Source organism: Lynx canadensis, chromosome B1 (genome assembly GCF_007474595.2).
Source record: "Lynx canadensis isolate LIC74 chromosome B1, mLynCan4.pri.v2, whole genome shotgun sequence".
Lineage (NCBI taxonomy): Eukaryota > Metazoa > Chordata > Mammalia > Carnivora > Felidae > Lynx > Lynx canadensis.
The window spans coordinates 111,541,608-111,554,144 of NC_044306.2; the positions used below are offsets into that span (position 1 = coordinate 111,541,608).

Sequence of the window (12,537 nt, forward strand, 5' to 3'; positions counted from 1 at the left end):
CCCAATGTGGGGCTTGAACTCATGACCCCAAGATCAAGAGTCACATGCTTTACCAACTGAGCCAGCCAGGCAACCCTGAATGAATCAATTTTTATTTTTTTTTTAAAGAAATTTTTTGTTTATGTATTTTTGAGAGAGAGAGAAAGAGAATGAGTAGGAGAGGGGAAGAGAAAGAGGGAGACACGGAATCCAAAGCAGGCTCCAGGCTGTGAGTTGTGAGCACAGAGTCCAAGGTGGGGTTTGAACTCACAGACTGCGAGATCCCAATGAGCTGAAGTATGATGCTTAACCAACTGAGCCACCCAGGAGCCCGTGAATGGATCAACTTTTAAACATTAACCATCCTTATGTTTCTGGAATAAACAGATAATAGCCTTCCTTTACTGTAATGTATTATTATTAATTTAATACAATACTGGTCAATTTGATATTATTTTAAGATTTTTGCACCTGATAAATTATGTAAATGATACTACCATATAATTTCCTTTTATTTTGCTTTTAGTTAGTTTGACCTATGCATTTACCAATTCTTTCTTTACCATTGCTTTTTGAATCTCCTACTCAATCTGTATAGATTCAACTTCCTCCTTAACAACACACGTTCTTTAATGTGTGTGTGCATGAGAGAGATGTCTTGAGAATAATAATTATTTTTAGTCTTTGTCTGAAAATGTGAATTTTGTCCTCACTTTTGAATGATGATTTTTGCTGAGTATAAAATTCTAGGCTGAAAAGCTATTTCCTCTCAAAAAAAATTTTTTTTTGGTAGATTTCATTGCTTTCTGGACTCTTATTCCTGATAAGATGCTTTTTTCAGTCTAAATATAGTTCCCATATAAATAATCTGTCTTTTCTTGTTTCCTTTAAGATTTCCTCATTGTTTGATTTTCTGTAGTTTTGTGTCTGGGTGATTTTTTATTAAAAATTTTTTTTGCTCAAGGTTGGGTCCACCTTTTCTGCTCAAAGACACATTTTTTCCTTCGATTCCAGTCAATTCTCCCAGAAGTCCCATTATGTTTTTTACATTCTATTTCTCCAAGTTTTTAAAATGCCGCTTTCATATTTGCATCCACCTAACTCTATATGCTTCATTCTCAGGATTTTCCTTAAATATAACACCCAGGTACATCATTTTCTCTCCCACCGTTTGACCTGCTGCAGGAACACATTTGAGGTAGGTCAGTTAGGGGGATGGAACACCTGAGAAACTGGCCTAGGAAATTGATCTTTACTGGGTGGTTGTTACCACTCACCGGGAGCAGGTGGGCGCATATTTAGAGTCTTTGGATAGTCCTTTGCTGGTCAAGTGAGGTTCGGGGAACAGCAGCATCAGTGTTGTCTGGGGGCTGGTTGGAAACGCAGACTCTGAGACCTTGACACAGACCTACTCAATCAGGATGTGCATTTTCAGGAAGCTCTCCAGGTGCCTCATCAAAGTTTAGGAAGCACCGCCATTTGTGAGTTTTTATCATTGGTCTGAGATGAGATTAAGTGAAAAATGGAGAGTGAACATTTAGAAATTTTTTTTTTTATCTTTTGCCAAAGTAATGTTGTGACTCTTCAACCTAATAATAAATACTTTGGACTTAAAGTTTTAGGTCTCTTTTTTTTTTTCCTTTCATTTTTCTAATAATCTATTTTATTGAATTCACCTCAGTTTAAGCAGCTTGTTTGGCAGGTGGTGTCCTTATCAGCACTTGAAATTCGGAAAAGCATCACCACCAACTGGGAGAGCTGCTGGGTTTTTGGCTCTTTCTAGCCATCACTGTATGGTTGCACTCTTGTAGCCTGTAGCTATAAAAAAAGAAACTTATATGCTGTGCCTGCCTTGTAGGCAATTTCCTACCAATTACTAAACTTTCTGACAACCACACTGATTTTTAATTTTAATTGCTGTATTTTTTTTCCTGAAAGCTCTCTTAAGTTCTTTTTAAAAACAGTGAATCATTTTCTTTTCCTGTTGTGTTCTTTTTATTATTATTTTTTTGTTTATTTACTTTTTGAGAGAGAGTATGAGAGAGAGAGAGAGAGAGAGAGAGAGAGAGGGAGAGAGGCAGAGTGAGAGTGGGCTAGGTGCAGAGAGAAAGGGAGACACAGAATCTGAAGCAAGCTCCAGGCTCTGAGCTGTCAGCACAGAGCCTGACACAGGGCTCGAACCCATTAACCATGAGATCATGACCTGAGCCGAAGTCAGACACTTAACTGACTGAGCCACCCAGGCACCCCTGTGTTCTATTCTTTAAACATATGATTTTTTAAAGTCATATGAGTCTTGGGGCACAGGGGTGACTTGGTTAAGCATCCAACTCTTGATTTGGGCTCAGATCACGATCTCATGGTTTGTGTGTTCAAGCCTGATCCACGTTGGGCCATGCTGCCAGCACAGAGCCTGCTTGGAATTCTTTCACCCTTTCTGCCACTCCCCCACTCACACACTCTATCTCAAGATGGATAGAGAAATAAATAAATAAATACATACATACATAAATAAACTTAAAAAAAAAAAAGAAAGCCATACGAGGGGCTTTGGGCTCTGTGCTGACAGCTCAGAGCCTGGAGCCTGCTTCAAATTTTGTGTCTCCCTCTCTCTCTGCCCCTCCCCTGCTTGTGCTCTCTCTCCAAAATAAATAAATAAATAAACATTAAAAAAAAAAAAAAGCCATATGAGTCTTTTAAGTTGTTCTACTTTTATATTTTGTTCTGGAGTGCCACGTTTCCTGTGTATGGTACACAATGTTCTTCTCTCCCATGTTTCATTTCCTTCGTTGCTTATACAGTTTAATCCGAGGGCATCTTCAGCAAGTAATATTCTCCTGTGGAATTCCTACGCTCCTGGACTGTGGATGTTTCTCTAGAGCATAGTTTTGTACTTGATATTCTGCTGGGCCCCCAAAATGTAAGTACTAAACTGTTTTTTTCTGTTAATTACTTGGGGGGATTCCCTCTCTTATGGGTAGGGTAAATTGAGACTCCATACTCATGTTTGGCACACTCACGTCTTGGGGTTTTCATTTGTTTGGGGAGATTTTTTTTGGCATCTACCCAGAGCTTGGGCAGAGAGCAAGCTTCCTTGCCACTTCCGTGGGAGAGCTGGTGGAGCTGTTCAGTCCCCACACAGAGCTGTGCACACCTTTAAGAATTCCAGCTTTATGTAAATGTTTCACTCCTCACATAGGCCCAAGGTGCTGTCTCTTGTCCTTGCATGAGGATTAAAATGACAGTCCCTTCCCTTAGGACCACATCCAAGTGTGAACCCCTCCAGCTATAATGTCATGAGCAGTAGTCTACTGTTATAACTTTGAACACTTTCTGTATTTCCAGCGCTTAAAAAAAAAAATTATTCACAATATTTATGTAATGGGAGAAGATTCTATGCTTGCTTACTGCTCCATGTTGATGGAACTGGAAATTTTAACCTTTATCTCTAATTATGGCTTAAAAGGTTTGGCCTCCTAATTTTAGGCAAGGGTGAGCTGAGCAGGCTCACGATGCCATCCATTGCCTCTGAAACCCCGCATGTTGAAATGCCCCCAACCTTGGAATGTGTTTTGGGTGGATATCAGGAAGGGTAACAGTAGGGCTGTGCCGTCCCCTCATATTACCTTTATTCCTCTTCCTTACTCCTTATAATATCATATAGGCATCTTACTCTTCTGACCCAAGAGTCCCAGGTGCTGAGGATGGAGACCCCTTTCCATGGCACCTTCTTTACCAGGACACCACCCCTGCTCTAAGTCTCTCTCTCTCTTTAAGACATCTGGTGTAGGGCGAGGCTCAAGAGTTGTTTGAGGGCAGAAATTCACAAATACAGTAAAACCTTGGATTGCATATAACTTGCTCTGCGAGTGTTCCCCAAGACAAACAAACATTTCTAATAAAATTTAACTTGATAAATGAGCAATGTCTTGCAATACAAGTAGAATGTCACATTATCACAACTGAGCCAATGGTTCTTCTCTCTCTCTGCGGAACTGTGGGTGATCTTCTCCTATGGTCGGATGCTGGGTCTCAGACCGCAGTGTTTGGCAGAAATCAGTGATTTTTTAGAACGTTGGAAGGTGCCCACACCTGGCGATAGTGTATTATTTGTCACTTCAAAGCACCTATGGACAGTCCTTTGCTTTTCCATACAAGAGTAAGCTTAGGAATGCTTTGCTTCATTCTAGGTCAGGCTGCCTGCAGATACAGACTCTTTCCTCTGCTGCCTTATTGCCAGTTACATTAAATACAGTATATGACAAGAGTTTATTAATGCTGTGCTGTAGTCAACATCCATGTGAGCATATACAATGGCTCCCATGCAGAAAAAGTTTGAAAAGAAAGGTGGTAAGAAGAAGGAGATGATTATGGTGGAAGTTGAGAAGGAAATCATGGAGAAGGTCAAATGAGGTATGCGAGTGGCCAAAACTTCAAATTTTATAAGAAGTCTGTGTCTTGTCTCATCTGCAGAGGAGGAGGAAAAAAAGGCAGAGGAATCCCTCACCTCAAATGAGATTAGGGAGATGTGTAAAATATGGAAAGCAGTGCAAAATTTTACAGAAAAGCACCACCCGAATAAGGCTGTAGCCATGTGAACGATGAATCTGTTTAACAACAATGGGATGTCACATTTCAGCGAAATCCTCAAAAGGAGGCAAAAGCAAGTGTCCTTGGATAGGTTCCTTATTAAAGTTGCATGAAAAGAAAAAGATTCCATGGAGCCACTAGATAGCAGTGATTCTGTTACTGATAGTGAAAGTCATCCTACACAGTAACCCTCCTCTAGTCTCCCTCACATCAGCCATGAAGGTTTTCAAAGTAAGTACAGGTTAATTTGTTTTTCTTTATATTTTGTATTTTCTTTACTATTTTGTATTCTATTCCAGTATTGTAATCATTTTTATATGAATATGTTTGGGTTGGGGAACGAATCATCTGAGTTTCCATTATTTCTTATGGGGTAGTTCGCTTGGATATACAAGTGCTTTGGATTACAAGCATATTTCCAGAACAAATTATGCTCACAAACCAAGGTTTTACTGTCTTCACTTAACCAAGGCTGTGTTTGTGTTCTTGTGGCTCTTTTGGTAGCTTCTTTGAGGAAAAGACAACCCAACTGTTGGGGAGTAAGATCTAGGATTTTATCTAAGGTGTACGATATGTGAACAGAGGAGCATACTGCTCATGACGATATCTAGGCTTAGTTGTTATCATAGTTGGAAGCCTGAGAGAAACAACAAAATGAACCAGCGAAAAGTTCAGTTTGGCTGTGTAAAGCAAAGCTATCAACAGGCCTGCTTACCACTTGACCTCAATTTCTATGTCCCACCATAGCAATTCCGTATACCAGAAACGAGGTCACATTAACTCTTCCAAGTTCCAACTGAGAAGAACCAATATGGAAGTCTGCCTGTGCACGCCCAGCCTTCATCATTCTGTCCTCCCCGCAGAGTGCTACACACACACATCATCGCCATCTGATGCCATCAGAAGGAACATTAGTTGCTAGGTTTTCCTCATCCCCCAAACATTATAAACTCAAAACACTGTAAAATGTCCAAGATCAGGGATTTTGGAAGGAAGGAAGTTTTCCTAAGTTCCACTCCGTCCCTGCAGTTACTCTAGAAGAGTATCCAACATGGACACAATTTACGCACAGCTGCAAGAACTTGAAAGTGAATGAACTTGGGCTTTTGAAAAGTTAACCTCCACAAGCCCATTTCTCTCATGTCCTTTTATCTCTGTGCCTCTCTGCATCCAACAATTGTCCCATTTAGTATAGTCAGTACAGTTCCTTTTCAAAGGAAGTGAAGTAAAGATATTTTAACTCCTTGCAGGCCAGGCTTATTAAAAACAGCAACAATAGCTAAAATCAGTTTTAAAAAGGGAGTGAAGTAAAGATATTTTAACTCCTTGCAGGCCAGGCTTATTAAAAACAGCAACAATAGCTAAAATCAATTTAAAAAACTGAGCCAGTCCGGGAAGGGCAACTTGCTTTCTACTTCTGTCCTTTATTCTTTCACTCTTAGAAGTGAGAATAGCAGGCTACACAGTTCTAAACCTCATGGTTATCAGTAACTTAAATAATTCAAAAATGCTATAGAAGTAAACTTCACTGTAATGCATAGCAGGTCTCTTTCCCCTCCAATCCCCCTCTACATTACATCCTAAGTTAGAATGTCAGCCTCATTTTTCATTTCATTCAAAGTGACAGAAGGAAAAAAAAAAAAAGATACTTTAAGGCCTAATCAGGTACTGTACCGGTGTTCCCAGGGATGGAAAAAACCCTCAAATTACTTCAGTGGGTTTGTCAGCTCTATTGTTAGCATAGTCAAGTGGCCCTGCAGAAAGGAGACAGGAGAACTAAGAGAAAATAGTAGAATTTTAATCTGCTTTTTAAAGGCTCTTGGTCAGAAGTATAGCAATTCAGATACCCCTGTTTGAAAGCAGCAGGACAGATTTGTTAGAAGACAAAAGCTCCAATTAGTATTTTCCACACCCTTTCACAATTTTCTCTACCGCTTTTGGCTCTGAAACCCTTTATGCCAGGGCCTTTGTGCTGGCAAGAGGCGGGTGGAAGGGCATCGCGGGCCGGGGGCGGGGAGAGCCCGCAGCTTGAAAAGATGGCCCGCGGGCCCGGGTGCCCGCCGCACTCCCCCGCGGAAGTCAAGTAGCCCCGGAGGGAAGGCGAGCCCGCGGCTGGACGCCCCGGGCCGGCGGGAGGAGGCCTACCTGCGTTGACAGAGAGTCGGGCTTGGCGAATGACCACCTGCGGGGCAATTGGCGTTCCGGGCTGCAACTTGTGGAGCCTTTTGGCGACCTGCAGGAGCTTGCCCGACACGTCGAGCCCGTACAGGAACCGGTCGCTTAAGAACACAATGGCAGCAGCCGTGGCGCAGTCGCGGGCGAGGATGGAGGCTTTCAAGGACGCCTGGAGGGACATCCACGGGACGTCATGAACCAGACAGAAGCCGCGCCCGGCGCAAAAAGAAGGCAGCCGTGACACCAAGCTTAATCTCTAGGTGTTTTTGTTGAAACAAGAGAAAGCAAACCTAGAACTAGGGGAGCCGAACTAAAAGAAAAAAAATAATTTTTTTGGAAATGGAATAATGGAAAAAAGGAAAAATCCAATTCAACTGGGACAGAAAATATTTCTTTCATTTCCCCCACTACGGTTCTAAAATTATACAAGTGCTAAATGCATATTTCCTGTTATTAGAAAATTCAAACACAAGGTAAAAATGAAAAGTGCCCTTTAGTTAGTCGACTCTTTACATTAGTTTTTACCCTCCTTGCCCCCAAGCTCATTCTCATTCTTCCTCATAATGGTGTCAGAGCGATCCTTCTAGAAACTTCTACCCTTTTATGTGTGTTTAGGCATTAATTGATTCCTTGTCTTGCCTTGCTTTCCCCCCCCCCCCTCTTCTCCCTCCTTTTCTCTCTCATAAATGAGATTACACTACACGTATTGTTATGCTAGCTGGTTCTTTCAGTCATGGTAACATCTAGAAGAGGGTTCCACATCAATTCACCACACTCTGCTTCATTTAATGCCTACATTGTAATTAAGAGGAAATACAAAATTTTAGGTAACATTTTAAACATTTGATTTATATGTAGTTAACGAATACAACAAGAAAAAGAAGAAAACAGGCAGGAAATGAAAGTGTAACATAAAGAATGAGATAAATGAGGCAGAATTATGGGAAACATCATCTTTTGGTCTTGTGAGGTGTTACATTAAAGACACTCAAAGCCTTGTAGCTACTAGCATAAATGAGTTTCCCACCCAGCAGTACTTTCTCCGTTTACTAAACTAAATCAAGCTGTGTTTTCTGAGCATGTGAACTCACATATAAAGCCCTGAAAGCCTTGCTTATTTTCCTAGCACGATGTTACTACATGAAGCACTGCTACATAATCTGAAGTACTAACATTTCTTGGATAAAAACTAGGTACTGGGCACAGTGCGAAGTGCATGCCATGTACTAATTCACTCACTCTTTACAACAATCCTAACAGGCAGGAAACCTGAGACTCACAGGGGTTAAGTAACATGCCCAAGGTCGCATGACCTCTGACTAAGAGGGAGGATTTGAACACAGGAAGTCCAGGTCCAAATCCCACATGCTCAAGTCCCATGTTGCACTGACTTTATTTTAAGAAAACAGGAGTTGAACATCAATTATCTGATACTTGCAGTGATGCCATACATACCAAATATGTAATCAATGTTGTTAGAGTTGTGGTCTGAAGCATGATTTACTTTAACAAATTTAAATTTTTTAAAAATGTTTATTTATTCTTAAGGGAGAGAGAGACAGAGTGTAAGTGGGGGAGGGGCAGAGAGAGAGGGAGACACAGAATCCAAAGCAGGCTCCAGGCTCTGAGCTGTCAGCACAGAGCCTGACACGGGCGTGAACTCACCAGCCATGGGATCATGACCTGAGCCGATACCGACTGAGCCACCCAGGCACCCCTACTTTAACAAATTTAAGGTAAGAGAGGATACATTCAAACTGGGAGAGAATAATCTCTGCTTTTCAAAATCTGCTTGGAACAGTGCTTTCAGAGTTGTAATTTGATACTTGTGTATCTGTGAGTAACACTGTTCTAAACTTTTATATCTGGCCCATTCCAGAATTCTATCTATGGTGCTTACTCATGTGATTTGGCTTTCGGCATATATGGTTTTGTGTGCTTATCTATAGCATATAGAAAATAACATTTGTATTTATAGGTATTCATCCATCAGGTAAAGCCTACCAATAACCAGTACAATAAGCCCTCTATTTTCTTACTGATGCTCTCAACTCATTAAAGCTTTTAAGCTATCGCTGTGTTTATGAAGTCTGGAAAGTGATAATTTGCATTTATATTTATCCTTTTGTTAAAATTGATCACTGCTCTCATTGTGGTATTGATGCCATATTTTAGGGGGGACGATGTCTTCTTTTGATGTTTTTTTTTTCCACGTGAAGGGAGCTTACTTACTGTAGCACACCTGGCCTCTTTCTTTACCCACTCTGCCCCAGGGGAGGTGGAATGACTAATCTGGTAAATTTGGGAAGAAGAAACTGGGCATGTCTGGTTTACCTCCTCTCTCTCTCTCTCTCTCTCTTTTGTTTCCTTGGGAACAGGTGTCTAAGGGAAACAGGATTCTCTGCTCTTTCATACCATAAGTCTAATCTAGAAAGCCACCCTTTATGTGGTGTTCTGCTTGCCTCAGTAATTTCTGTGATTGAATGAAGATGTCTACATAATTTAGGGGTTCAGCTAGCAGACCCCTTGTACTCTAATATGAAGCTATATCTTTCTTTCTTTTTTTTTTTAAGTTTATTTGTTTATTTTGAGAGAGATAGCCCGAGTCGGGGAGGGGCAGAGAGATGGGGTGGGGGTGGGGTGAGAGAGAAAGAGAAAGAGAGAGAGAGAGAGAGAGAGAGAGAGAGAGGAAGAGAGAGAATCCCAAGCAGGCTCTGTGCTGGCAGCACATGGGGCTCAAACTCACAAAACCATGAGATCGTGACCTGTGCCGAAACCAAGAGTCAGAGGCTTAACTGACTGAGCCACCCAGGTGCCCCTGAGGCTATGTCTTTCAATTTAGTCTTTATCAGAATTAAAAGTAATGTTTAACCTGATTCTGCCTACCTTTTTTTTTTTTTTTTCTCTCAGCTTGCTCAGAATCCGGAGGGAAGGAATCCTGGATCCTCTCAAAGATCCCAACATTAATTATTGCCTGATATATCATAACCCTTTCTGAGGAAAACTGCTTTGCCCAGGGTCCCTGCCTTTGAAATAGCTATGCATTTTGCTACTTGCCCTTGACTCCATTTCCCCACCCACGCACCAGCTCAAAGTTAACCCAAGAGTACCTGGCCCCACGACTCTGTGGCCTGGCTTGAAAAAATGAACTTTCAAATCTGAACTAAGAAATATAGAAGGGTAGAAAGAAGCAGAAAATAGAATATAGCTAAGTCATATTTATGGGCAATGGCAGAGTGAAGATTGAAGAATGATGGCTCTGAATCCAAATTTACCTTTTCATGAGGGCCATTTTTAGAGTTACGGGACTCCTTTATTGTTCCATTATGTTTTCATAATAATGTACACCCCATTTTGTGAATATGTTTGAGTGAACCTCTGTTCTTTTCAACAAAAAAAAAAAAAAAAAAAAAAAACCCGAACTAAAACTGCAATGCTCAAAACTTCTATTGAGAATTGTCAAGTAAATCATCAATCTGAAAAACACAAATCTTGAAGCAAGAACAAGTCAGCCATTTGACATGCAGAAACCGTAAATCAAATGGAAAGGAAAATGTATGGTGTTATGTATGCCTTACTCTCTTCAGTAAGGCCTGTCCCTGATCAAGAGTCCTTCCTATGCGAGGTGTACGTGATACAGTCCGTGAGTTTGCAACCTCAGCTGTTCCCTGCACAACTGGCAGCCTGTTCCACTTCCAGGCTTCCTTACAGGTCTGCTTGGAAAGTGCAGCACTCTTCCTGCAACCCTGCTCATGACTATGTATCCTGCAGGGTACTCAGCAAGCTACAGTGGGTTCCCTCTCTTTGACGTTGCACTTCGGTGTATGCTCAATGTTTAGTTCTGTTCTCCCTTCTCGTAGGTGCCCCACTTCAGCGTTAGGGTGATTGTTTACCTACATGGGATGCAATGTTTAGTGACAGGCTATTTTCCAAGGGTGATTCTCAATCCTTACCTCTCTGATAAAAATGGTTTCCATCATTGTAGCACCATCCAGTTTATGAAAAACATTCACGTGCATTAGCCCAGTTAAACTTAGAGTAACTATAAAATCTAAGTAAGGTAAGGAAACTGAAGTTGAGAGGTTAAGTGACTTTCCAAATTTATAAAGTCAGAGGGTCAGGGTCAGGCAAGAACCCAAATCTGCATCTTTAAAAATATTTTTTTTTATTGTGGTAAACAATATGTAACATGAGATTTACCATCTTCATCATTTTTAAGTGTACAGTTCATTAGTGTTAATCCACATTGTTGTGGAATAGATCTCCAGAACTTTTCCATCTTGTGAATATGAAAGTCTATACTGATTAAACAACTCCTCTTCCCGGTAACAACCCAGTCCCTATAACCACCATTTTACTTTTTTTTTTTTTAAGTTTATTCACTTTTGAGAGAGAGAGGCAGGCAGAGGAGGGGCAGAGAAAGGGGGACAGATGATCTGAATCAAGGTCCATGCTGACAGCAGGGAGCCTGATGCGGGGCTTAAACTCACGAACCTGTCAGATCATGACCTGAACCAAAGTCAGAAGTTCAACTGACTGAGCCACCCAGGTTCCGCTTACTTTCTATATCTATGAATTTGATTATTCTAGGTACTTCAAATAATTGGAATCATACAGTATTTGTCCTTTAGTGGCTGGCTGGCTTCATTTAGCATAATGTCCTCAAGGTTCATCCATGTTATAGTATGTGACAAGATTTCCTTCCTTTTAAGGAAGAATTTTTCCACTGTATATATGTACCAGACCTTGTTTATCCATTCATCTGTTGATGGACATTTGGGTTGCTTCAAACTGTTGGCTATTGTGAACAGTGCTGCTAATGACATGGGCATACACATATCTCTTCAAAACCATGCTTTCAATTACTGTGGCTATATATCCAGGAGTGGGATTTATGGGTCATATGGTAACTCTATTTTTAATTTTTTGAGAAAGCTCCAGGCTGGGTTTCCTTAGAGATTCCACCATCTTACAATCCCACCAACAGTGAACAGAGTTCCAATTTCTCCATATCCTTGGCCAACACTTGAGGAATTCAAATGTCTAAAATGTCAGTTTTTCTTCTGTTTTCTCCTTATAGTCTGATCAAGGTGATTTTGCTCAGTGCTTGATCTGGGCATAGGATACTGGGTCTTTGGAGCTAGGGCTACACTCATCACTCACTGAACCCAAACAGTAGCTCTAAGGAAACCATATCCTTTATTATGATGAGAAAATTCTAAGGGGGGGGGGGAGGAGGGACAAAAAAAACCCACAACAATTGAAAAGAGTGTTTTTGTTATGTATTTAAAAAAAGAAAGAAAAGAAACTTTATGGGAGATGGCCTTCACTGTCACTGTTTTGAAATTCTCTAGTTAAAGTTGGTGCCATGAGAGCAAATGATGATTTGGTGATTAGCTAGAAATTATTCCAGCTGGACATTCTTCACACTGAGCTGCAAAGACACTTTGCAATTCCAGTAGTAACTTCTGTGAGGTGGTCTTCCTGTGTTGGAAAGATGGAGTTTCTAGGAGTCTGGGTAGGTCAAGGTGGCCAGAGTTCACAGAGAAAGGAGCACAAAGCAAGAAGTCCAGAGATCTGAAAAGGTCCTTCAAGTTTTCAGGAGACCTCATTCATGGAAAGGCACCACACCAAGCTGGAGAAAGAACTACCTAAAAGGACTAGAGGAAACAGTCCCCAGGCTTCATGTAGGTCTTATATTTCCACCAATCAGAAATGAAAACCTTGTTGTCCACAGGGCATGGAGTATTCAGAAGGGCATCACTTCAATAGTGAGTTAAAATTAGAGTAAAG

At 41.0% G+C, this 12,537-nt stretch overlaps 1 protein-coding gene across 2 annotated transcripts in view; it reads right to left on the reverse strand.

Annotated features, from left to right (window-relative positions):
* ALPK1 (alpha kinase 1) overlaps window positions 1-12,537 on the reverse strand; it is a 142,973-nt gene that overhangs the window by 27,201 nt on the left and 103,235 nt on the right. For both annotated transcript variants that reach the window (XM_030313240.1, XM_030313237.1), the window contains exon 5: window positions 6,715-6,913. In XM_030313240.1, coding sequence (XP_030169100.1) covers window positions 6,715-6,913 — 199 coding nt within the window. The remainder of the gene's footprint in view (window positions 1-6,714; window positions 6,914-12,537) is intronic.